The sequence below is a fragment of the Peromyscus leucopus genome, chromosome 4 (genome assembly GCF_004664715.2).
Source record: "Peromyscus leucopus breed LL Stock chromosome 4, UCI_PerLeu_2.1, whole genome shotgun sequence".
Lineage (NCBI taxonomy): Eukaryota > Metazoa > Chordata > Mammalia > Rodentia > Cricetidae > Peromyscus > Peromyscus leucopus.
The window spans coordinates 9,146,220-9,173,134 of record NC_051066.1 but is presented as its reverse complement, the minus strand read 5'-3'; the positions used below and the strand labels follow the sequence as shown (position 1 = coordinate 9,173,134).

Here is a 26,915-nt window from a genome sequence, read left to right as displayed (position 1 = left end):
ACCTGGAACTCGCTTTGTAGACCAGGATGGCCTCAAACTTCACCTGTCTCTGCCTCCCAAGTGCTAGGATTAAAGGTGTGTGCCACCACTGCCCAGCTGAGTCTTCTTTTTGCAAGAGTGAGAAACTGATTTTGAAATTTTGTGTTTCTTCCTCCTAGATCGCAGATTATTATTATGAAGAAAGAACCTGCATTCTTCGTTGTGTCTTACATCTTCTGACATATTTCCAAGATGAGCGGCATCCCTACAGGGTGAGCCAGCTTGCTTTTCTTTGTCCTCTCTATCCCCTGTCCTTCAGATTTAAATAACTTCATGTCACTTGTAGTCATTTGAATGTCTTTATTCTACACGTGCCTCACTGCACTCTCATTTGTAAGGCTGAGTACGCAGACTGTGTTGACAAACTGGAGAAGGAACTGGTCTTCAAATACAGACGGCAGTTTGAGGAGCTGTACCGAATGGAAGCGCCGACCTGGGAGACGCATGGCAATCTAATGGTATGTAGTGCTTGTGCTCACCTGTAGCTCAGCAGAATGACATGCCTTGTTCTGGGAGCCCTAGTAGAGTTACACAGATGAACACGTGAGTGGGTTCTTCAGAGCAGAGGGAATGTGTCAGAACAAAACATTGACGAACGGTCCCTAGTTCTGAACCTTTTCCTTGGTCCATTTTGTCTTTTTTTCCTTATCCTTTTCTTTCCTCATTCGTGTTAGGATTTGGGGGGGGGGTGGAGGAAGGACAGGACTGAGACAAGGTCTTACTCTGTAGCCCAGTCCAGGCTGGCCTGGACCTCCTAGTAGCCCCCTGCCTTGGCTTCCCAGGAGGAAATAATTTCTTTCTGGCCTTTTTTTTTTTTTTTTTTTTTTTTTTTTTTGAGACAAGGTTTCTCTGTGTAGCCCTGACTGTCCTGGAACTCACTCTGTAGACCAGGCTGACCTCGAACTCAAAGCCTGCCTTTGCCTCCCAGATGCTGGAATTAAAGGGGTGTGCCACTACCACCTGGCTAGCTCTAATTTCTGTATGATCATTTCCTCCTACTGTGTATAATCCTAGTCTGATGATTTTGTCCTAAATTTCCAAATTAACTAGCTTCTAGACTGTAGTGTCACCTCTTTTTGCCTTTGTTCACAGACAGAATTTCACATAGGCTCAAACTCCCTACATAGCCAGGGCTGGTCTTGAACTCCTAATATTTCTGTTCCCACCGCCCAAGTGCTGGAATTACAGGCACCACCACATCAAGATACTTTGTTTGTTCATTTGTTTTTTTTTTTTTTTGGTTTTTCGAGACAGGGTTTCTCTGCATAGCTTTGTGCCTTTCCTGGAGCTCACTTGGTAGCCCAGGCTGGCCTCGAACTCACAGAGATCCGCCTGGCTCTGCCTCCCGAGTACTGGGATTAAAGGCGTGCGCCACCACCGCCCGGCTCATTTGTTTTTTTTTTTGTTTAGAAAGCAATGCATTAACATTAAAACATGTCTGGCTAAGTGTGTTATTCAGTGTTAGAAACTTTCCCAACATGATTGAGGTCCTAGTTTTAGTATCTAGCACAGCAAAAAATCCAAACCAACAAACAAAAAAAACCAAGCTGTTTAGGAGGCAGAAGCAAGAGGATTAAGATTAAAAACTGGTCCATGTCAAGCTGGAGAGATGACTCTGCAGTCAGAAGTACTTGTTGTTCTTCCAGAGGACATGAGTTCAGTTCCCAGCACCATGGTGGATGGCTCACAATCATGTGTAGCTCCAAGGACTCCCACATCATCCTCTTTATCCTCCAAGGACACTTACACATATGTAGACTGTAAACACAACACATAAGCATAAATAAAGATTTTAAAACATCCATTTACAATGCAATGTATAGAATTGTTCTGTATCCTTAGGAAACTTACAGTAAAAAGTGTAACATAGTAATGAAAACAGAAAATTCCTAAAAAGAAGCTTAAAGAAACCTGAAGTCTAAGTGCAGAGAACTTGAAGATACTGCTGAGGACCCTAAGTGAATGAGAAGACATACTGCTACAGTCTTGTCTTGTCTTTTTGACACAGAGTCTCTCTGTGCAGTCCTGGCTGACCTGGAACTCACTCTGTAGACCAGGCTGGCTTCAAACTCAGAGATCTGCCCACCCCTGCCTCCTGAGGGCTGGTTTTAAAGGGGTGTGCCACCACCACGCAGCTCCATATCACATTCTTGAATGTAGAGATTGAGCACCAATAAGGGGTGGTTTGGTTTGCCTGATATTAACTCATAGAAATCTCACATAGTCCCTCCAAAAAAAAAACACTTCTGTTTTTGTTTTAATTGTCGATTGTTGTGAAATTATTGATTATAGACACTATATAAAAGGATGCCAGGAAAATGGAGTAGCCCTGTCAGATAATAAAGTATAATTTTTTGTGCTACTGGAATATTGAAATAGGGTAGCTAATGTGCTCCATTGCAGTGTGCCCAGCCCTAACAGTACAGTGACTTAACTGCAGCAGAGGAAGACTAGTGATATAAAGCTAGAAGTTAGCGTGTGAGTAGATAGACACAAAAACTGACATTTGGGGGCTGGAGAGAGGGCACAGTGACTGTTTTTCCAGAGGACCCTGGGTTCAATTCCCAGCACCCACATGGTGGCTCACAGTTATCTGTAACTTGAATTCCTGAGAATCCAAAACCATCTTCCTGGCCTCTGCAGATTCTGCACAAATGTGGTACACAGACATACAGATAGGCAAAACATCCATATGCATAAATAATAAAATAATGTAGGAAAAAGAGAGTGACATTTCTCTAGTGGGAACTAAGATCGTGCAGTTAAATCGTACTAGAGCCAGTTTGTAGCCATCTGGAGAGCCAAGCGCCATCTCTACTGTAGACCTTTTCCTAAAAACGAAGTTAAAAAAAAGAAGAAAATCAATACTGAGTATTTAGAAGAGACGTCTAGCTAGGGCCTTAGCTCAGTGGTAGAGTGCTTGTCTCACATGCATGAGACCCTAGCTTCAGTACCCATTCTGCTACTAAAAAAAAGTGAGACCTAGTGTTTAATTTTTAGGCATTAGATGTTTTCCTTTAAAAAAAAAAAAAAAAAAAAAGAAGTGTCTCTGTGGGGGGGGGCAGATCTTCACAGCATGCATATATAAGTCAGACAAAATGTTGTAGGAGTTTGTTCTCCTGCCCATTCAGTGAATTCTGGGTATTGAATTCAAGTCATCAAACTTGGCAGCAAGTACCCTTACCCATTGAGCCCTCTTGTCAGTTTTTGAGATAGGGTCTCATTCTATAGTTCGGGCTGTCCTGAAACTCATAGTGATCTTCTGCCTCAGTTTCCTGAGTGTTAGGATTATAAACATACACCATCATGGCTGACTGATTAAAGTTGATTATGTTATGATTGATATACTTCTAGCCTTGAACTCTTGGTCCTCCTGCTGCTTGAGTTCTGGGATTATGGGTGTATACCATTGATGCCTGACTTTTTTTGAAGATGGGTCTTACTCTGTAGCCTAGGCTGTCTAGAACTCTCTAAATGGTCCTGACTATTGTTGAACTCAGGTTAATCCTACTCTCTTAGTCTCTAAGTCCTGGGATTATAGGCATGAGCCACACCCAGCAGCTCTTTGTAGTGTTTTAAAAGGTACTGTCCCTCCAGCTGTTATGGCATGTTCCAGTCACCCAGCATGGGGAACTAAGGTAAGAGTCTATAATTATTGCCCATGGTTTATTGCTCACCATGGGGTCTTTATTGGTGAATATACCATGTTCATGTCTACTTGAAAAGAATATGTGCTTGACTGTGGTAGAGTGTGGTCTATAAATATCAGCTGCTTGAGTTGTCCAAATCTGTTTGCCGATTGCTTTTGCGAAATTGTTGTGTGGGTTTGTCGCATGGTTATGTCAGCAAAGACTGGTAGTGAGCTGCAAGAGGGGCACACTGTAGTCTCAGCACTCGGGAGGCAGAGGAAAGAGTCGGGGATTCAGGATTAGCCTCAGCTGTGTGGTCAACTCAGGGCTAGCCTTGACAACCTGAGTCAGTCAGTGTCTGTCTGTCTGTCTGTCTGTCTGTCTGTCTGTCTGTCTGTCTGTCTCTCTCTCTCTCTCTCTCTCTCTCTCTCTCTCTCTCTCACACACACACACACACACACACACACACACACACACACACACACCGGACAACATGAGACTGTCAAACACATGCCCCATCTACCTCCCTCCCCCAAGGTATTCGTCCAAGTGGACTCTGAAATTACATTTATATGCAGGGAAATTCTATGCAATATTAAAAAGAAGTGACTACCTGGGCAGTGGTAGTGCCCGCCTTTAATCCCAGCACTCGGGAGATAGAGGCAGGTGGATCTCTGTGAGTTCAAGACCAGCCTGTTTACAGAGCGAGATCCAGAACAGGCTCCAAAACTACACAGAGAAACCCTGTCTCGAAAAAACAAACAATCAAACAAACAAGAAGTGACTAGTTTAACATTGCATAGCAAATCTGCTAAGTGCATCTATGAAAAGGACTGGAAAATACACTGTCATAGGGAGTTATCCTTGAGGCATTATTAAATAAAAAAGGTTAAGTTGCCAAGTAGTTTGTGTAATATGTTACTTGGTTTGGAGAACATATAGGCCATTACATTGGAATTGTAATGTAACTGCACAATTGGGAATCAGCCATTACATTGGCACATGGCTGAAAGGAGACTAGAATCTAAGACTGGTTGCTTTCTACAGAAGTGTAGATGACTGGAGAAATAGGAACTACAGGGACACCCCCCCCCTTTTTTTTTTCCAAGACAAAGTTTCTTTCTAACAGTCCTGGCACTCATTCTTTAGACCAGGCTGGCTTCAAACTCAGAGATCCATGCACCACTACTGCTTGGCACAGGGACAAGCATTTTTGCCAGGCGGTGGTGGCATATGCCTTTAATCCCAGCGCTTGGGAGGCAGAGGTAGGTGGATCTTTCTGAGTTTCAGACCAGCCTGTTCTATAGAGCGAGTTCCAGGACAAGCTCCAAAGCTACACAGGGACACCCTGTCTCAAAAAAACCAACAAAAAATAACAATTTTAGGGATGGATGTGGTAGCACATTTCTCTTTAATCCCAGCACTTGGGACCAAATACAGGTAGGTATCCTTGAGTTCAAGATCAGCCTAGTCCACATAGCCGGTTCCAGGCTAGCCAGGGCTACTTATTGAGACCCTATCTAATTAAAAAAGAGAGGGACTGGAGAGATGGCTCAGTGGTTAAGAGCAATGGCTGCGCCGGCAGGCAGTGGTGGCGCACGCCTTTAGTCCCAGCACTTGGGAGGCAGAGCCAGGCGGATCTCTGTGAGTTTGAGGCCAGCCTGGTCTGCTGAGCGAGATCCAGGAAAGGCGCAAAGCTACACAGTGAAACCCTGTCCCGGAAAAAAAAAAAAAAAAAAAAAAGAGTACTGACTGCTCTTCCAGAGGTCCTGAGTTTAATTCCCAGCAACCACATGGTGGCTCACAGCCATCTGCAATGAGATCTGATACCATCTTTTGGCCTGCAGGGACACATGCAGGCAGAACACTGTATACATAATAAATAAATAAATCTTTAAAAAAAAAAAAAAGAAAGAAAGAAAGAAAGAAAAAGGTAATTTGTTTTCTAGTCTAACTCTCTCTCCCATTTTCTCTATATTGGTGCAGACTGAGCGCCAGGTGTCTCGATGGTTTGTTCAGTGCCTCCGGGAGCAGTCCATGCTGCTAGAAATTATTTTCCTCTATTATGCATACTTTGAGATGGCTCCTAGTGACCTACTGATACTAACCAAGATGTTCAAGGAGCAAGGATTTGGTAGTAGGCAGACCAATAGACACCTGGTGGATGAAACCATGGATCCTTTTGTAGATCGGATTGGGTGAGTCTGAGTGAATTATGGTTCATGAAACTGTACAGTGTTTAAACCATTGGTATTGCAGTAACTCTGTGTGGCCATGGAGAGGAAACATGTACCTTCCATTGGGTGGGTAGGGAAGTGGGTGGGTGCCTGTGCTGACATGTTCTTGTTTACATAGGAGGTATAGTCTATAATTAAGGGGGCTTGTTCTCTCAAAGTCCTCCTATTCTTTATTTATTTTAACATTTTTTTTTTTACTTTTGTAAAAAGAATATGTGTGTTTTGTAAGAGTGTTTTGCCTTCATATATGTATGTGTACTGTTTCTGTGCCTGGTGCCTATGGAAGCCAGAAGAAGGCACTGAATCCCTGAAATTGGTGTTACAAATGGTTGTGAGCTACCATATGGGAGCTGGGAACTGGACAGGATCCTCTGCAAAAGCAGCGAGTGCTCTTAGCCGCTGAGCCATCTCGATAGCCCCAAAGACATTCTGTCTTTTCATTTGTTTTTCAAGACAGTGTTTCTCAATGTATAGCCTGGGCTATTCTAGAACATGCTCTGTAGACCAGGCTGGCCTTGAACACAGGAATTCACCTTCCTCTGCTTCCCAAGCACTGGGATTAAAAGTGTGTGCCAGCAAAGACATTCTGTCTTACTCTAAGAGGTTCATTCATCTACTCAAGGGTGCTTGTTGAGCAGCTGCTGTAGACGCAGTCCAAGTGCATGCTGGCACTGAGAAGCACAAGGTGCATTCTTTGCCTTCTTTGAGGTCACTGTCTCTAGTCTTTGAATTTATTTTTTCTGTTCCTATGGCCATGGATATATCCACATGTTGAGGCCTATTTTCTCAGTGAGCAGAGAAATACATTTGAGGAGTGAGAGCTGGGTCAGGTGTAGGTTGTAGCTATTGAAACCTTCAGTGCTAGTTCTGAGCTGCCCTGAATAACACGTACAGCCACAGGTCAGTGTCAAGTCCTTGAAATTAAGATGTGCTGGAAACAGGAGTGTAAAGTACATCCAAAGGTCTGGGATAGAGCTTTACTGGTATAGTGCCTACTTGGCACATGCAGGCCCTGAGTTTGGTCCTCAGCACCAGAAAACCAAGCAACCTCTGTGATAATAAAGAATGTGAAAAGACTCATTAAAACTATTGATAGCAAGTGTCTAACCTCTTGAAGCAGTTTCAGCACACCTCAGAACAACATGAATGAGACTGTGGTGTGGGTTGTCCTTTCTAGGTACTTCAGTGCCCTTATCCTGGTGGAAGGCATGGACATCGAGTCCTTGCACAAGTGTGCCTTGGATGACAGGAGAGAGCTGCACCAGTTTGCTCAAGATGGGCTGGTTTGTCAGGTGAACTTGGAATGACAGTTTTCTCTTCTCAGTTGGTTTATAGTTAGTTTTTAGCCACTGAACATCCTGATGCACAGAATTTTCAGTTCTGTAATTTTAATTAGGTCTGGGAGAAGTCAAAGTTATTTGTGCAGAGATGATAACTAACTCTGCCATAGGGAGTAGAGTCACTAAGAGAGGTGGCCCCAGGACAACATCTTTGCGGTTATAGGCATTTGTAGGTTTTGTGAAGAAAAGAAAATGAACACTGAGTTAGGATGAATAGAAAGACAGAAAGTGAGAGGTCATGGAAAGTCCGAGAAGTATCAGCTGATAACATCTCTAATTGTCTATTTGAACATGTATTTTATAGTTTTAAACTAAGATTGTGATAAAATGGGTAGAACAAGCTGTTGGTAGAAGTAGGAGTGATTGGTGTGTTATCAAGGTGGTTGGGGTGAAGATGTGCCAGTGTTGGTGCAGGAGAAGGCCTCCAGTCGAGGGCCTTGCTGAGCGTGATGACACGCCTGGCTGGATCTGGACCTTGCTTTTTTACAGACACAAGTGCTTTCTCCCCTTGTTAGGATATGGATCGTGTGATGTTGACCTTGGGCGACATTCCACATCACGCCCCCGTACTTTTGGCCTGGGCTCTCCTCCGTCACACACTGAACCCAGAAGAGACCAGCAGTGTGGTCAGGAAGATAGGGGGCACCGCCATCCAGCTGAACGTGTTTCAGTACTTGACTCGACTGCTTCGGTCACTTGCCAGTGGGGGAAATGATGTAAGTCTGGTTGTTGAGCGTGAGGAGGGCAGGCCCTGGGGGACAGTGACAACTCGAGTATTGACGTGGGTCTTTGTGGTTTTCAGTCTGTATTGAGATAGGATCTCAGTCTGTAGCCCTGGCTGCCATAACCTCTCAAGGGCTGGAATTACAGGCATGTGCCACTGTGCCAGCTTTGTGACTGGTATTTGTAGGTGGTCAGACAGGTACTCTGCACTCCTAGTCTTCCTCAGTCTCTATGACAGAGTTCTGCTTGGAGTACTGCCTGACCTACACATGAGAAAACTGAATCATTTCAGGAAGGTGTGATTTGTCCCAAGCAATAACCCTGAGCAAATGGTAATCAGTTTGAACTGATGATGAGCCTGACCCCTTTAGGGGTTCAGCCACCCTTTCACAGGGGTCACCTATGACCATCAGAAACCACAATTAGTTACATTATGATTCATAACTGTAGCAAAATTACAGTTATGAAGTAGCAATGAAATAATTATGGTTAGGGGTGACCACACCATGAGGAACTGTAGTAAAGGGTCCCAGCATGAGGAAGATGAGAACCACTGCTCTAGAGGGTGACTGGGGACATCTGACTGGGAACTGAGTCTTGATGGGGTTTATTTAGTCAGCTCATACTGATTGCTCAGGTGAAACACCAGGAGCAGGCTCAGTGGTCAGGTGAGCAGACTCTGACTCTGACCCTGGGATTAATCTGCTGTGCCACCAAAAGAAAGAAAGAAAGAAGAGAAACTGAAAATGGAGATTTGGAGGTGGTAACCATTGTTTTTTTTACCCTACCGAGTAGAAGACTACCAGAAGTGCCTGTTCACAAATGTTTGTAGCATCGTTGTCATCATTACCTTCATAGTGGCCCGAATCTAGAGCTGGGGAAATGTCCTTTATAGAAGCTATAAGTAAGCTCTGACAAATGGGACAGTGGACTGTTCTTCAGTGTAAAGAAGAAACCATGGGAAAACATGGAAGAGGGCTGTAGATACGGCTCAGCTATACAGCACCCGCCTAGCATACATGAAGCCCCAGGTTTGATTCCCAGTCGTCATGGCCCAACCCCTCATGAAAAAAGACAGGAGAATCCTGATGCATATTATTAAGTAAAAGAAGTAGCTTTGAGGAAGCCACATAGTGTGTGGCTCCAGTAAGTGTGACAATCTGGGGACTGTCAGAAGAACAACTGCTCCCCAGGATGAGTTGGGAGGAAGGAGATGAATAAGCCAAATGAGATTTTTAGGACAGTATGACAATTCTGTCTGATGTCAGCTTAAAGCTGCTCAGAAAACTACTCTTTGGGGCTGGGGATTAAGCTCAGTGATAGAGTATGAGCCTAGTCATTTCTTCATGAGAGCTTGGGTTCAAACCCTGGACCACAAGAAGTTTTAAAAAAGAAATTAGTCTTATCTGGGCGGTGGTGGCACACGCCTTTAACCCAACACTTGGGAGGCAGGGATAAGCAGATCTCTGAGTTTGAGGCCAGCCTGGTCTACAGAGTAAGTTTTAGGATAGCCAGGGCTGTTATACCAAGAAATCCTTTCTCAAGAAAAACAAAACACACACACACACACACACACACACACACACACGTCTTAAAACAGAAGCAACCAATAGGCAGGCAGCTCTAGGTACTGCAAGTTGGTGGATATTGGTGTCTCATTTGGATTAGCTCATAGAGCCTCTAGTAAGTATCCAGTCTCTTTGCTGGATGTGGTTTTCTTTTTGTCCACAAAAACTTTGGTCCTTTTGAGTTTGGTTTTATTCCTGTGTTCTTATGTTTGTGAGTCTTCCTTCCTAGTCTTGTAACTAAATTAGGGAAATATTAATGTTTGCGATTCCTTTTGCATTTGTTTTCAAGGATTCTATTGATAGGATGGCTGAATTTTGGAAAGAGTTGTGTTACTCAGACTTAGTATTCACTCCTTTATCTTCCAGTGCACCACAAGTACCGCCTGCATGTGTGTCTATGGCCTCCTCTCCTTTGCCCTGACCTCACTGGAGCTGCACACACTTGGCAATCAACAGGTCAGTAAGTGATTTTCCTTAGGTTCCCTGACTGCCCCACATTTACAGCCCAGTCATGATGCGGCCCCTCAGATCTCATATAGCATTTCGTTTCACATGTTAATTTTTTCTTGCTATTTGTTTTCATTTATTATCATATGAATGAGATGTGAATTGTAGCAAACTCAGAAAGTGGTACCAAAGATACAATCCTATCACACAAGATGTATTATATATAATACATATATACATATTCTGTTAGCAGTTGAATATATCCTTTCCATTTTACACACAGACACACGTACACCCTAAATTCTAATGTAATTCTGTCTTGGAATCATGGTATATATGATTATGTTTTGGTATCCACCAAGGATTAGGTCCAGGAACTCCCAAGTTTATCAAAATCCACTGATATTCACTTCCTGTGTATCAATAACAGAATGTTCATATAAAAGTTGTTCATGTTATTCTGTATACTTAAATCATCTCTGAGTTACTGATGATTCCTAGTATGTAAATAGTAGTTATGCTGTCTTGTTTAGGGAGTGATTACAGAGGAAAGTCTGCATGTTTGATACACAGACATGATTGTCCTGTCTTGTTTTGTATTTTGAGATGTAGTCTCATTTTATAGTCACATGGGCCTGAGACTAGGTAGACCAGACTGTTCTCAACCTCCCACATGTTGTAGACACCCCTTCTCTTTTATTTAGTTTTTTGTTGTTGTTGTTGTTTGGTTTTTTGAGACAGGGTTTCTGTGTGTAGCTTTGTGCCTTTTTCATGGAACTCACTTGGTAGCCCAGGCTGGTCTTGAACTCACAGAGATCCGCCTGCCTCTGCCTCCTGAGTGCTGGGATTAAAGGCGTGCGCCACCACCGCCCAGACACCCCTTCTCAAATGGTTTTGGTTCATGGGTGGCTGAGACTGTCAGGTTGGCCTGACAGTTTGAGACCTACTGACACATGAGCTGCACACTGCCTGCTTGTGTATGTATTTTGTTGTTTCTGTTTTCTTTGTTTTGTTTTCGAACAGGGTCTCACTGTATAGCTCTGGCTAGTCTGGAACTTGTTTGTGGACCAGGCTGGCTTTGAACACATGGAAATTTGCTCACTTCTGCCTCCTGAGTGTTGGGATCAAAAGTAGGCACTGCCTCACCTGGCCACTGTGTTGCATGAATTGGGCATGAGCTCCTGGGCTCAAGGGATCCAGAGATTAGTACTAACTACTAAGACTAGAGATGTGTACAACATATCTAGCTTTACTCTTACTTTAAAATTTTTAAATTTAAAATTAGGAAAAACAATTTTAAAATAATAATATTATTATTATGGTATATAGATACATGGTATATTTGTACGTGCATGCCTGTGAGCAAGTGCTTGAGTGGGGAGCTCAGAGGGAGACTTTTCAGTCAGTTCTCTCTTCAACTGTTACATGGATCCTAGAGACTGAACCTGACTTGTGAGGCTGGTGGAGCAATGATTTCCTCTGGGCTGTGCCTGGGGCTCCTTGTGCCTTTTAATTAATTAATTAATTAATTAATTAAATGTGCATTGGTGTTTTGTCTGTATGAGGGTGTCAGATTCCCTGGAACTGGAGTTACAGACAATTGTGAGCTGCCATGTGGGTGCTGGAAATTGCACTGGGGTCCTCTGGGTTCCAGGACTGCCAAGGTTACACAGAGAAATCCTGTCTCAGAAAAAAAGGTGAATGTGTGAATCTATCTGCAGATATGATGTGCATGCCTCAGTCTCCCAAGTAGTGCCTAGATCATAGGCCTGCGGCACCATCCCATACCTGTAACCAGAGTTCTTTCGGACATGCTGTGTGAACGTGTTTGTTGGTGTCTTTATGTTAATAGAATATCTCAAAAAAGATAAACTGGTTCATGCAGGGAGATCAACCCTTTCCTCCTCTTTGCAGGATATAATTGACACAGCATGTGAAGTCCTGGCAGACCCTTCTCTTCCTGAGCTCTTCTGGGGAACAGTAAGTGTGCTGGAGGGATTAGTGATGAGACAATGTCTAGAGCACTGGTTCTCAACCTCCATGATGCTTTAGTCCTTTAATGCAATTCCTCATGCTCGGGTGACCTGCAAACTGTTGTAAGACTTTCTTGTTGAACTTTCTTTGGACCGCGCCCCTCCCGCCCCCCCCCCAAATAATGACATGGAGACTTATTAATTATAAAAGCTTGGCCTTATCTTAGGCTTGTTTTTAACTACCTGTTATAACTTAAATTAACCCATTTCTAGTCATCTACGTTCTAACACTTGGCTCTTTACTGCTCCTCATTCTGTGTCTCTGAATCCTTCCATGTCTCCCTGGCAAAATCGCCTCTCTTCCTCCTGAAGTTCCTGGCTCTGCCCTGAAGTCCTGCCTAGCTATTGGCTCTTGTATAATATTAGGGGGACCAGCCTTAATATTATACATCCCAGGGGCTCAGGAGAGAGAACTACTAACGGCGAGGACTATTATCAGGAAATATAATCTCAGCACATCGAGTTCTATAGTCCACTTGCTTTAATTCCTCTGGCATAACATCCTTTATACACAGCTTCAGTTCTGTTCTCGTGTCTAGCTCCTTTCTTGCCTGATTTCTCTCTATATTTATCTACTGTCCCCTCTAGGTTCTATCTTAATTCCTTCATCTAGTTCTGCCCCTTCTAGGTTCTCATCCATCTTGTTCCTTCCCATATCATCTCCTCTCCCGTCTCCTTCTCTCTCATCTGGCTCTTCCTCATCTTCCATCTCGTTCCTCTAGTACTCTGCTGTAGCCCTTCAATCTACCTCTTCCCCATCTCAGTTTGTTCCTCTCAAGTTCTTACCCATCTAGTTCTTCCATTCTCTTCTCTCTTCTCTGTCCTTTTCTGCCCTGGGAGTTCTGGTATATATACACTTACAAGCAGTATTTCCTTAGCAGTGCAAAGCCAGGCTTCCAGGGTCAAATGGAGGGGTGATAAGAATAGGCTTAATTGCCACATCCGCCAGGCCTTCTCAAACAGGTAACCTGGATGCTTAAGTCTGTTCTTAGAGAGTACAGAGGTATCTCTGATAAGGTACTTTCCTCCATCCGGTGATGGACCTGGCCGGATGCTACCAATAATGATAATTACAGGGAGGCTTGAACTGGGAGTTCTGGCTGAGCATAGCTGTTAGCACAGAAGTTTATCTAAATATTCCTAGAAGTGGTTAGGTAAGTAGTTAGAGGTCTATAAAGTTAGTAAGGCTGTAAGAAAGGAGGGGTCTGAGCTAAATTGTGTAAAGCTATTACTTAATGTCTACCTGACCTAGGCGGTGTCCCCTTGTGGAATTTACCTTAAGTCAGGAGACTCGCCTGTGGGTTGTTATCACTGTTAATCCTCAGAAATTGGGTGACCACCTGGGTAATGTCTCCTTTAGTCCTTGAAAGTGGCTAGGGGAGATATCTGATTCCAGAGAAAGCCTTTCCTGAGGCTGTTCTCCAAATGCCTGGAATGTGTATGTCTAGAGAGTGATCAGTCCACATTGTTAGCCCTTCTTAGGGAAAAATCAATTGGGAAAACTATGAAGGCACACATGATTTTCATAACAGAATACAGCTGATATATAACAAGCCAAGTAGCACTAAAAACTCCTTGGGATTTGGCTTCCTCTGGAGGAATTCCCTGATTCCTCCAGGTAGTGACTTTGCCATAACCAGCTGAGTTCTTATGATATTCCTGCGGCCCGCAGCAATTGGCCATTCAGCTCTTTATTAAACCAATCAGGTGCTGTAGATAGGCAAGGTAAAACACATCTTCACACAGTGAGATCAAATGTCCTGCAACTTCCAACCATAAAATTATTTTCATTGCTACTTCATTACTGTAATTTTGTTACTCTTATGAATTGTAATGTGTTTTCTGATGGTCTTAGGCAACCCCTGTGAAAGGGTCGTTCAACCCTCCCCAGAGGTGTTGCGACCCATAGGTTGAAAACTGCTGCTCTAGAACAAAGAATAGTCAAAACGTTGTGATAGGTTTTAGAGTTAACATTTAAAATATTAGGGTCCAGCTGCTAAGTCTCTTTTCATTTGTATCCCAGCTGGGTTGATCTGCTTCTATGGCTTACACTCCTTCCAGAGACATTGCTAACTTCTACAGAGGCCTGCAGACTCCCTGAGAGAAGCTGTTACAAACCATCTTTAGATGGGGCTTCTGTGTTGCTTGTGTGTGCTACCTATTGACATGATTTGGGGATAATTCTCACTTTAATAGAAGCATAACTGTAGTAGAATATTTTGCGGTGTGTTACTTTTGTTTATGTTGCATTTGTTTAACTCTGTGAAGCTGTGTTACTGTGCCTGTCTAAGACACCAACTGGCCAATAGTGAGTCAGGAGAAAGGATAGGCGGGGCTGGCAGGCAGAGAGAATATATAGAGGGAGAACTCTAGAAAGAGAGAGGGAGCCAGAGAAGGGGAGGACATCAGGGGCCAGCCACCCAGCTGCACAACCAGCAAGCCACAGAGTAAGAGTAAGATTTACGGAAGTAAGAGAACCGGAAAAGGTAGATGGGATAATTTAAGATAAGGAAAGCTGGCTAGAAACTAAGCCAAGCCAAGGCTGGCCATTGTGAATTTTTTTGGGAGCTGAGTGGCCCCCAAAAAGAGTAGAAAAAAACCTCAACAACACCTAATGGAAGGAAGGGAATTGGATAGACAGGCAGTCTATTTTCAGGTCATGAATATTTTCTATCTTTTTTCAGTGGAATATGGATGTCATTTAAGAAACTAAAGGAAAGGGTTATTGCTAGATTTTCTTTTAAAGATATGAACTTAAAAAAAATTTTTTTTTGCCAGGCGGTGGTGGTACACACCTTTATTCCCAATACTTGGGAAGCAGAGGCAGGCAGATCTCTGAGTTTGAGGCCAGCCAGGTCTACAGAGCAAGTTCCAAGACAGTCAAGGCTCCACAGAGAAACCCTATCTCAAAAAACAAAGAGAAAAAGAAAAAAGAAAATTTAAATTGTTTTGTTTCACGTGTGTGGATGTTATGTCTGTACACATGTGCAGGCAGCCTATAGAGGCCAGGAGAGGATGTTGGGTACTGCGATGAGAGTTACGGATGGCTGTGAACTGCCATGTGGGAGCTGAGGCTACTGGAAGAGCAGTCAGTTTTCTTACCTGCTGAGCTATCTCTGCAGCCTGTATTTCTAGATTTTCTTAGGATTGCAGGCCCCTTGTGACGAGGGATGACTTTCCTTTCCACCTTAGGAACCAACCTCTGGTCTTGGGATCATTCTGGACAGCGTGTGTGGGATGTTTCCCCATCTACTCTCCCCACTTTTGCAATTGCTCCGAGCCCTTGTGTCAGGGAAGTCCACTGCCAAAAAGGTGAGTGCTGTAGTCAGATCCCGAAGAGAAGTGGGAGGGCGCTGGCTGGGGGGTCACCTGGGACTCCTGTGTGCACTCTGCATTGGACGGCCACTGCCAGGACAAGAAGCTGTCTGAAATGGAATGACAGATGCCACTTCACTGCTGTCACCTCATTTCTGTGTGGTTACATAAGAATCTTTCTAAGTACCTCTTAGAGGTGCCTGATGTCTGCTGATGAGAGGACCGTGGATTTAGGACATGAGTAATAGTTGGGAGGGTGTGCTTTGTGTTTAGTGCTCCCCAGCTGCTGCAAGGCCCTGGATTTGATCCCCTGCACTGGAGTGGGTGGTGGGTGAGAGTGAGAGAGAAAGGAGAGGCAAGCAGAGAGAGGTGTGTGTGTGTGTGTGTGTGTGTGTGTGTGTGTCTGTCTGTGTGTGTGTGTGTGTGTTTGTGTGTCTCTGTGTGTCTGTGTGTCTGTGTGTGTGGTAAAGGGAGCTTGAGTGAGTTAAAGAGTGCTGAGGCTTAACTGAGAAGAGCAGAAGGCCGTTCCCCGAAGAGCCTGAGTCTGGCGAAGTTGAGGGACAAGCACATAAGTCTGGCTTAAAGAGCTGGCATGGAACCCTGTTGACCCATGAGTGAATGTATGACTCCTGGGTTTCCTTCTGGGTGTTGACAGGTGTACAGTTTCCTGGATAAAATGTCTTTCTACAATGAACTTCATAAGCACAAGCCCCATGATGTGCTCTCTCATGAAGATGGAACTCTTTGGCGGAGGCAAACACCCAAACTCGTGTACCCTCTAGGTAAGACAGAGATGCTCTGCACCAGCCCTGTTTCAAGGCATCTGATTAGACCTAATGCTGGCTGCATCCTTTCCCTTCTCTTCTCATTGCTTGTTGAGTCACTGATAAAGAGATTCGGCTTGCAGTGATATAGGACCTGCTGGACTGTGGAGAATGTTCCAGAACTGAACAGTGCCTCTGCTTGCTTTCTCTTTCTCCTCCTTTCCTTCCCGCCCCCGTGGCAGCCCCCCTCCTTTTTTTTCCCTTTTTTGTTTGTTTGTTTGTTTTGAGAGCATCTTGTTTTGCTACTAGCCTATACTGGCCTAGAATCCATGATTTTCATACCTCACCCTCCCAGGTGCTGGAGGTAAAATCATCTGCACCATACTGAGCTTCTGTCTCTCTCTCTCTCTTTTTTTTTTTTTAATTTGTTGGTTTGTTTTGTTTTGTTTTTGTTTTTCAAGACAGGGTTTCTCTGTGTAGCTTTGGAGCCTGTCCTGGAACTCAGTCTGTAGCCTAGGCCAGCCTTGAACTCACAGAGATTTGCCTGTCTCTGCCTCCTGAGTGCTGGGGTTAAAGGTGTATGCCACCACCGCCAGGCTTTTTTTTTTTTTAAGGTTTATTTATTTATTATAGGTGTCTGCCACCACTGTCCAGCCTGTATCATATTTGGTTTTAGTATATCAAGTTTGATTTAAAATCTTTTATGAAGGGGTTACTTGTTTGTTTTGTTTGTTTATTTTTTGAGACAGTGTCTCTACATAACCCTGACTGTCCTAGAACTCACTGTGTAGACCAGGCTGGCCTCAAACTCAGAGATCCTACTGCTTCTGCCTCCTGAGTGCTAGAAATTAAAGGTGTGTGCCACAGTGCTCTGCTCAGTGATACAGTCTTTACACAGTCTTCTGCATGCTATCAGGTATCCTTTCTATAAGCACAATGCTGGTTCCACAATGTCCAGAGACTTTGGATATTGTTTGCAAAGTGATGTCAGACTAAAATTAAGTGAAAATCCTGTGGCATTCCACTGACGTCAACACCTTCCTGCACATAAAATGATATGCAACGTTGGTTGCAGGTCCAACCAATGCTGGCTTCCATGCCGGAGTCTGCCAAAACATTTTGAAGGAAGTAGGCCCGATTTGTCACCGTCACCCAGTATTTGGTGTCTTTTTACAAAACAGACTTAAAAGCTATTGGGTTTAAAGAGGTAGAAAATAGACAATTCTTCTAATTACCTGTTTGCATGGATGGCTGGTGTTAAGATTTTTAAATTGGGCTGATTATGGTGGAGGCAGAGTGAGTTTGAGACCCAGTCTGTGGCATTCTACATAGCTAGTTCTAGGCCAGCCCGGGCTACATAGTGAGACCCTGTCTCAAAATGAAAGATTAGATTAGCAAACTGCATGGAAGAGATTGGCATCCTAGAATTTCTACCTCCTCTTGAGTGGGGAATTCTGTGAGAGAGTGTTAAGTCCCAGTGGATTGTTTATTCTTCTGGCCCAACAGCACCATAGGTGTTAAATTTTTGCACTCAGTCTCAGACATAACAGTACTTTTTCTTTACTGCCTGACACTTCCTGGGATAGTTACTGTTCTGGAGGGATTACTGCCTCTCCATCTTTCCACAGTTGCCGAAATAGTGTTGTGGCTGTCTTGTGCTTGGACACACCCTTCAGACATAGTAATTACAGTCTCTGCTGCCTTTTACCAAACCAGTGAGCATCCCATCTCCCTGCCTTGAGACCCAGTATGTAGCTAGGGTGAGAACAGCTTGTATAAGGCCAGCACTTGGAGAGACTCAAACAGTATTTGCCAGTTGAGTTCTTGCTTTTAGAATAGTCCATGGAGGTTAGAGATCACTCGCTCTGTAAACCTTCTTGGTACTGGAGAGGTAGTACTAGAGAGTGGTTAAATGTGTATGCATCTTCCAGAGGATGCCTCGGTACCATAGAGAGTGCATGATAAGATGGTTTCTGTGTGGCTTGTCTTGGTTGTTTGCCCTCTGCTACAATCTTCTGCAAGGACCAAAACTGCACAGAGAAACCCTGTCTTTAAAAAAAGAAAGAGAGAAAGAAAAAAGGAGAAACATGGGGGCACGACCTCTGTTCCCAGGGGTCTTTAACGCATTGCATTCCTCCTGCTCCACCGTCGGGAGTCAGAGACTCAGGTGTGTGCGGCACTCCCACCCTCACTTTTTGTTTGTAAATTTCCCTGAAAGGGTTTCTCTGGGGAGCTTTGTGCCTGCCCTGGATCTCACTCTGTACACCAGGCTGGCCTCGAACTCACAGAGATCCACGAGTGCTGCGATTGAAGGCGTGAGCCACCACCGCCCAGCCCTTTATCGTGTTTTAATGTAACAGTTGAAGGAGTATTGTCTGCTGTGGAGTCCCTGTGTGTGTGTGTGTGGAGTAGTGCTGTCTGGTAGAAGAGTCTCCTCTCACATTTGTTTGAGGATTACAGTGAGTTCTCTTCCATAGGGGGTCAGACCAACCTTCGAATTCCTCAGGGCACCGTGGGCCAAGTCATGCTGGATGATAGGGCTTACCTTGTACGCTGGGAATACTCATACAGTAGCTGGACTCTCTTCACCTGCGAGATTGAAATGTTACTCCACGTTGTCTCCACGGCAGGTAAGGTCAGCTTTTGGATAGCAAGTGATGGGAAGAGTGGATGTGCTTGCAAGATTTGAAGGCTAGACCTAACTTCTAGATAGAATTCAAAGCTATCTACCTTTGGGGTCTGTGGGATTTGTTTATCTGGGTCTTACACTGATCTTTTTATAGAGTTCTGTGCCAAGAAGTCACAGGCCGTTTTTCCCCACAGATGTGATCCAGCATTGCCAGCGGGTGAAACCCATCATTGATTTGGTTCACAAGGTCATTAGCACAGACTTGTCCATAGCAGACTGTCTGCTGCCCATCACATCCCGAATCTACATGCTGCTGCAGCGGTGAGTCCCTGTGGTTGGCAGAGCTTGCTGCAGTGATTCTCTTGCTTTCCAGGAGCCTGGCCAAGAGCTCCTCTGTGGGAGGCCTTTAGGGATAGCTCCCCAGCTGAGGGCTTTCCTGTTCCTTCAAGAGGAGTGTGAGGGGAAACTGCTTGTTACTTGTTTTACTGGGTGCAGTGCTTTGTTTTTCAACCAGGTTGACGACCGTGATCTCCCCTCCTGTGAGTGTCATTGCTTCTTGCGTCAATTGCTTAACTGTCTTGGCTGCTCGGAATCCAGCAAAGGTGCGATGCCAAGTCTTTCTAACGGCTAAGGAGTATCACATTTGGAGTACACATCTAGAGGGATGTGAATACCTAATTTCTTTTTCCTTCTCAGGTCTGGACTGATCTTCGACACACAGGCTTTTTGCCATTTGTGGCCCACCCTGTCTCCAACATGACTCAGATGATTAGGTGAGCCAGGTTCTGAGGGAGTAGACCGTACTCCCCACTATGAATCATTCCTAGTCAGGTCTAGCCTGGCTTTATTCATTTTAAAGAAGCTTCTTTAAATCCTCTTGGCCTTGAGGGTGAGTGAGGGTAAGGTGAAGAGGAGGAGCTGGGGTACAGAACTGCTCTTCTCAGGGCACACTGGTGATTCAGTGTTTTATTTTGTTTTTGAGATAGGATATCATGATGTACCCCTGGCTGACCTGGAACTTGATGTATAGACCAGGCTAGCCTCGAATTCACAGAGCTCTGCTTGCCTCTCCTCCCGAGTTCTGGATGGTTGACAGTTTTTAAACTTTGAGAAATAGAGTAAGGCTTTCCTCACCCAGCTGCAACTACATTAGCTATGTGGGCATCTACTTTTCAGCTGAGACATCCCAGGGCTGTTTGGATCCAGAGACTTGGTGTCCTATTCTCAAGCGCAGTCAGTGTGCTTTTCCTCCAGTCTGAGGGTATGTGAGCTAGACCAGGTACTGAGACACGGGCGCCATCTTACTACCTGAGCATGCTCACCTCATTCTCTGCTTAGATGACTGGTGCTTCCCTAATGGCTCATTTGATTTTTCACTCTTAACCTCTTGGAGTTGTACATCAATAAAATATAATCTTAAATTATTCCCTGGCTAAAAAATTGCCTACATTTGATTATTTCCCTTTGAGGAGCTTTTGTATTTTATGCTGGAGCCATCTAGACAATAACAAGAATGCTGTAAAATCAGTTTCTTGGCCTTGAAACGTTGCTCATCATTTTATCCCTCTGCCTCTGTCTGTTCCTAGTGCGGAGGGAATGAATGCTGGAGGGTATGGCAACCTTCTGATGAACAGTGAACAGCCCCAGGGCGAGTATGGGGTCACAGTTGCCTTTCTGCGTTTGGTCACCACTCTTGTCAAGGTACCACCTGATGAGATGATTCTGGAACAGCTCCCCTGTTAGCTGCCTCTGTAGTCTTCTCTGTACACAGGATCGCTGTTTGGGGGTTACAGAGCCTCGGCCTCTGTGGGTAGAGTCTGTGTCCCTGTGTGCCTTAGTGCTTGCTTAATGGTGTGAGTTTGTTTAATCATCAGAAGGCTTGTAGTGACAGTTGAGAATTCTGTGGCTGCTGTGGTGCGTGTGAAGCTATTTTAACTGTTGTCTATGTGACTTTATATCTTGTCCCAGTGTGTGCCTGGATGCACCCTCCACAGGTCTAGTTTCATGGTCTGGTATTTACCATATAGGAGGTACTTGGATGTTTCTTACTTGGTTCTCTCATTTCTTTCTCTCTCTCTCTTTTTTTTTCCCAAAGATTTATTTATTTATTATGTATACAGTGTTCTGTTTGCATGTATCCCTGCAGGCCAGAAGAGGTTGCAGATGGTTGTGAGCCACTATGTGGGTGCTGGGAATTAAACTCAGGACCTCTGGAAGAACATCCAGTGCTCTTAACCTCTGAGCCATCTCTCCAGCCCCCCCCCTCGTTTTTTTTTTTTTTTTTTTTTGTGTGTGTGTGTGTGTGTGTGTGTGTGTGTGTGTGTGTGTGTTGTTTTTTGTTTTTCAAGCCTCTGCCTCCCAAATGCTGGGATTAAAGGTGTGCACCACCACCACCACCACCACCACCACCACCACCACCACCACCACCACCGCCCAGCTTCCTCATTTCTTTCTTAAGCAGATTGTGACTGTAAGCTGATAAATATTCAATGGATTGTGACTCTGAAAAACAAGTGTATAGTTAGGGACAAGAATTTTGGAATTGAATAGAATTAGAATGACACTTGAAGTCCATTACTTACTACTTGAATTTTTTTGACCTTAGGCAATTCAGAATTTCTGAGAGCTTCTATAGACTAGGAATAGGATATGGTCACTACCTGATGGGAGTTGAGAGGCTGCACATGGAGATCATTCAGCAGCCAGCTTGGTGTCCCCAGACTGTAATCCTAACTTCTCAGGAGCCAGACACAAAAAGCTGACAAGTTCAAAGTCTGCTTGGGCTTCAGTGTAAGATCAAGGCCAGGCCTGCAGAATGTAGTTCAGTGGTATAGTACTTGTTATATGGATGAGGACCTGGGCTTAATCCAATTATTACTGTATATGTACAAAAAACAGTCAACACATCGCACATATCCTTCCTGTAGGAATACGTAAAGGCTTAGAAATAAATCAGTCATTGTGTGGAGTCAACGTGAGCAGTCTCCATTTTTAAGATACAGAGACTGGAATTAATCACACTATTAGAAGAGAGAATTTGGGGCTTCGGTGTTCCCCTCTGGTCTTTTATGATAGTTGAGCTTTGGGTGTGGGTGACAAATCATTGACAGTCAATGGCTTTCTTTGTTGTTGACAGTTCTGCATCTTGGATGGTTAGGGTACCTCTCTCTTCCTGCTGCTTCATGTCAACACCTTTGGTGATACTGTCACCTTGCCTTTTTAGTTGTTTTCTCTGTTCACGGTATAGCTTCAGTTGACATAGGAATTTCCGATGTCTCCTTCTATTGGTCATTGTGTTCCTAGTTCTCCTTTGGAATTGTCTGCATTTTTTGAGGTTAAATCTTGAGTAATAAAGGATCCTTTCTTACATGGACAAGGCCCTTACAGAAATGCTTTCCCATAGGGACAGCTTGGTAGTACCCAGAGCCAAGGCCTGGTGCCATGTGTGATGTTCGTGTTGAAGGAGATGCTTCCCAGCTACCACAAATGGCGCTATAACTCTCACGGCGTGCGGGAACTGATCGGTAAGGACAGCATGGGCTGAACACCCTAAAGCCTCTGGCTCCCTGAAGATCTTTCCCTCCCTTCTTTGGTGAAGATCATCAACACAAGGCTGCATCTTTGCTTGTCTTTTCTGGGGTCTAGGTTGCCTAATTCTGGAGCTGATTCATGCAATACTGAACCTGTGCCAAGAGACAGACCTACATAGCAGGTAATGGGGACTGTGGGACTCAGCAAGGAGGACACTGTATTGGTGTCTCAAGCACCCTCATTTCTTCCTGACGTCCCACCGAAATTGACTCCTGTCTTACCTAGGATTTCTATTGCTGTGATGAAACACCGTGTCCAAAAGCACCTTGGGGAGGAAAGGGTCCACATTACAGTCCATCACTGAGGAAAGTCAGGGCAGGAACATGAAGGCAGGAGCTGATGTAGACCCCAGGAAGAAACACTGCTTACTGGCTTGCTCATCCTTCTTTTTTGTACACTCCAATACTACCTGCCCAGGGATGGTATCAACCATAATGGGCTGGGCCCTCCCACATTAACCACCAATTAAGAAAATACCCCACCGGCCAATCTGGTGGGGACATTTTCTCAGTTAAAGTTCCCTCTTCACCAATGACTACCCTTTGTTAAGTTGACATAAAATACTAACCCAAACCCAGAGCTCATTCATCTCCCTATGACTTACTGTCCCTGACTTGGGTGTCATTCCTCCCTGTCGTCAGAGAAGGACAGGTGAAGGTGCATGTCCGTACACATAATCATCTACTATGATCATTATAAAATAATGCATGGTCGTGCAGTGGTGGCGCACGCCTTTAATCCCAGCACTCGGGAGGCAGAGGCAGGCAGATCTCTGTGAGTTTGGGGCCAGGGCTACAGAGCGAGATCCAGGACAGGCACCAAAACTACACAGAGAAACCCTGTCTTTTTTTTTTTTTTTTTTTTTTTTTTTTTTTAAAAGATGCATGTCCATTAGAAAGTCTCATGTGGTACGATGTGCTATATCAGAGGTGTCTATTACCTAGTCAGTACAGATTGCAGGCTTTTCTTTTCAATGCATTCACTGCTCTGTAACTTGATTCTGGGCCCTCCCTTGTTGTCATACTTCCTTAAGTGTTATGAATGGATTACTCCTGAATTATTTCAGTAAATGCATCCATTAAGTGATGGGTGTTTAGTTTACTTCTCAGGGTGGTCTTTAGGACCAAGTCTGAGAAAAGTGTTCATAATCTCTTCCTTTCGCAGACACCTGATCTGCCTCACCCATCTCCAGTTGGCTAGGTGCATCAGGGCAGCGCTGCTCCCTTCTGAATAAGAGCTCTGAGGCTCCTAGCAACTGAGAGCCCTCTGTCTTCCAGCCACACACCCAGCCTGCCGTCCCTCTGCATCTGCAGCCTGGCATATACAGAAGCCGGACAGACAGTCATCAGTATCATGGGGATTGGTGTGGACACCATAGACATGGTGATGGCTGCTCAGCCCCGCAGGTAGGGCCTCCTCTGTGCGTGTCTGTTGGTCTTCAAGGTACCCTGCATTTTCTAAGAGCTCTGTCTTAGCTTAACTTGTAGTTGCTTTGTTTGTTTTCCCTACTTTTCTCCTTTTAAAGATAAATATAATTCCATCATTTTCCTCTTTCCCTTTCCTCCTTCCACCTCCTTCCATCTCCTCCCCTTGCACTCCTTCAGATTGATGGCCTGTTTTCCTTTGTTAATTGTTAAACACGCCCATGCCCATGCATAAACAGAAATACAACTTGCTCAGTATGTTTGAAGTTGCTGATAGGATTTCGAAACTGACCAATTGGTATTGGATAATCAGTTAAGGGGCTAATCTCTGAGAAAGACTCTTTCTCCTGTTCTTAGCATTCCTTGCTTGCCTGTAGTTCTCTGTTTAAGCGTGGAGCCCTGTGAGATTTCTCCCTCCCCTTCCTTAGCATGTCAGTTGATGTTGTATTCCTTCAGGTCTTGTTTAGGCAGCCATGTTGTTGGGGTGAGGTTTCATTTCATTTCTTGAAGACACAATCTCATAACAGCTTTCGTGGTCCTTGCAGTTTCTTTTTAAAAATAACTTTAATTCCTAGGCTGTAGCTAGTGGCTGCTGCATAGCCTCTTCTCTTTCCTAGTCAGGACTGGGGCCCCTAGAAGCTGGTGAAGAGTCTGATTCATGAAAATACACATGCTGTGAGTGAAATCATGTTGTCTAAATTAACTGTGATTTCCATTTGCACCCTAGTGATGGGCCAGAAGGTCAGGGCCAGGGTCAACTGCTGATCAAGACAGTGAAGCTGGCATTCTCTGTCACCAACAATGTTATTCGGCTGAAACCTCCTTCTAATGTGGTGTCCCCTCTGGAACAGGCTCTCACACAGCATGGTATGTATTTTATGCCCTATGATTGGACATGAAAGTTGTTCTCAGCTCATTTCCTTTGACTTGGAAACAAGGGGCCTGGATCATACTTTATTCTGGCCTCCTGTTGTTGACATAGTAATGCTGGAGGCTGGAGTCACATTTCCTTGGTTCAAATTCAGGTTTCTGCCAGCTGCGTGACAACCTCAGCAACCCCAGCATCCTTGGGAGACTGAAGCGGGAATATAAGGCCAGCTAGGGCTACCTAATAAGTTGAGTTCTAGGCCACCCTGATGACTATATTGTGAGACCATATCTTAAAAACAAAGATTTCGGGGCTGGAGAGACGGCTCAGCGGTGTAGAGCACTGGCTGCTCTTCTAGAGGACCGCGGTTCAATTCCCATCACCCACATGGCAGCTCACAACTGTCTGTAACTCCAGTTCCAGTGGATCCAATACCCTCATACCAATGCACATAAAATAAAGTTAAAATAAAACTGAACAAACTAAGATTTCTTACCTGTAGGATGGGGATAACAGCACTGCCCCTGAGGAGACAATGGAAGTGAATAGATAACCTAACAACATACAGAGGAGATGGAGAGTGGGGCTCATGCCTTTATTCCCAGCACTCCAGAGGCAGAAGGCCAGGGCCAGCTTCTGGTCAAGACAGTGAGGCTGGCATTCTGTCACCAGTTCCTGACAGACCTCTCAAAAGAAACAGGAAAACCTTCAAACAAACAAACACAAGAAAACTTTCAAAGCACACATTGGCTCATATTAGAGTGTGACTTTAAATTGGCTTAATCTGTGGCTCAATCTCATTTACAGTAATGTTTTATATCATGTCTAAGACCATTTATAACTTTTTTTCCCACTTGCTATGCTGGGGATAGAACTCAGGTTCTTATGCACATTAGCAGGTGCTCTGCTATTGAGTTACTGCTCTGGCCCAGTTATTTTATTTTAGTTTCCTTTGAGACATAGGCTGGCCTTAAACTGTCTTTGTAGCCAAAGGGGTCCTTGAACTCTCTTTTGCTTTTTTATTTTTATTATGTTTATGTGCATTATGTCTGGGAATCAGCTCTTTCTTTCCACTGTGTGGGTCCTGGGGTCACTCTGGTCATCAGGCTGAGCAGCAAGGACCTTAGCTCATAAGCCGTCTCACTAACCCCGTCCTTCAGTTCCCGGTCCTCCTTTGTTCACCTCCCAGCTGCTGAGATTACAAGTGTGTACTGCCTTGTCCAGCCAGAGAGGTTTTTCTTTCCGTGTGTGTGTGTGTGTGTGTGTGTGTGTGTGTGTGTGTGTGTGTGTGTCTGTCTGTCTGTCTGTCTGTCTGTCTGTCTGTGGGGGGGGCTGGGGGGCTGGTTCTCTCTCTCCACCTTGTGGGTTTTGGGGATTGAGTCAGGTCCTCAGGCTTGGTGAAGGGCCTTTACCCACTGAACCAGCTCACTGGCTTTCCTGCTTAAGGTTTGAGGTTTAAGGTTTTTTCTTCTTTCATTTCTTTCTTTTTTTTTTAATTTCTGTACAGTGGCTTTTGTAACTTATTTATTAAAGATTATTTCCTTAAAAATATATCTTTGCCATTAATGCAGTGGCCACCTGGACTTATTCTGGCCCATTGGAAGAATTCTAATAGACATGCTGCTGTCTGTTTTCTTTGCTTCAGGTGCCCATGGGAACAACCTCATTGCTGTTCTAGCCAAGTACATCTACCACAGACATGACCCAGCTTTGCCTCGTCTGGCCATCCAGCTGCTGAAACGTCTGGCTACGGTAGGATCTGTGTAGCCAGCTAGAGTGCTGGGATGTGGGCTCTCCTTGCTGCTCTCTGGCTCTCCACCACTTCTATTTTTTTAAATCTCTATGTAGTGCCTGCTAAGGAACCCAAGACCTTAGGCACGTTGGGCAAGCAGTCTCCCACCGAGTTACATACATACCTCTAGCCTCCTTGAGAACAGTTAAGAGCACTGCGCTCCTCCAGAGGACCTTCCTTCAGTTCCAGCACCTGGCACCCTCTTCTAGCTTGCATGGGCACCAGGCACACACGTGGTGCACAGACAAATGAAACCAAAATACCCATACATAAAAAAATGTGTACTTGTTCTTACACAACTCCACCAAATACTGTTGACTGACAAGCTTGTAGTAGTCTGAACTCTTTGTTTTCCTTCTTAAATGTAATTTAATTTCATTACTTCAGTGATGTGGATGTATGTGTTTGTGTGTGGATATGTGCACTTGAGTGCAGGTGCCCACTGAGGCTAGAAATGTTGGACCCCGGGAACTGGCATTACAGGCGGTTGTGAGCTGCCTGATGTTGGTGCTGGGA

General features: G+C 44.5%; 1 protein-coding gene across 2 annotated transcripts in view; it reads left to right on the top strand.

Moving 5' to 3' along the window:
• The window catches only part of Nup188 (nucleoporin 188), a 58,390-nt gene that overhangs the window by 18,296 nt on the left and 13,179 nt on the right, over window positions 1–26,915 (top strand). For both annotated transcript variants that reach the window (XM_028883213.2, XM_037204591.1), the window contains exons 7-25: window positions 159–251; window positions 378–497; window positions 5,655–5,866; window positions 7,083–7,197; window positions 7,761–7,961; window positions 9,903–9,992; window positions 11,898–11,963; window positions 15,209–15,328; window positions 15,987–16,113; window positions 18,573–18,725; window positions 18,919–19,045; window positions 19,239–19,326; window positions 19,421–19,497; window positions 20,311–20,425; window positions 22,128–22,248; window positions 22,370–22,436; window positions 23,593–23,721; window positions 24,467–24,606; window positions 26,253–26,359. In XM_028883213.2, the coding sequence (XP_028739046.1) occupies window positions 159–251; window positions 378–497; window positions 5,655–5,866; window positions 7,083–7,197; window positions 7,761–7,961; window positions 9,903–9,992; window positions 11,898–11,963; window positions 15,209–15,328; window positions 15,987–16,113; window positions 18,573–18,725; window positions 18,919–19,045; window positions 19,239–19,326; window positions 19,421–19,497; window positions 20,311–20,425; window positions 22,128–22,248; window positions 22,370–22,436; window positions 23,593–23,721; window positions 24,467–24,606; window positions 26,253–26,359 (2,268 nt within the window). The remainder of the gene's footprint in view (window positions 1–158; window positions 252–377; window positions 498–5,654; window positions 5,867–7,082; window positions 7,198–7,760; window positions 7,962–9,902; window positions 9,993–11,897; window positions 11,964–15,208; window positions 15,329–15,986; window positions 16,114–18,572; window positions 18,726–18,918; window positions 19,046–19,238; window positions 19,327–19,420; window positions 19,498–20,310; window positions 20,426–22,127; window positions 22,249–22,369; window positions 22,437–23,592; window positions 23,722–24,466; window positions 24,607–26,252; window positions 26,360–26,915) is intronic.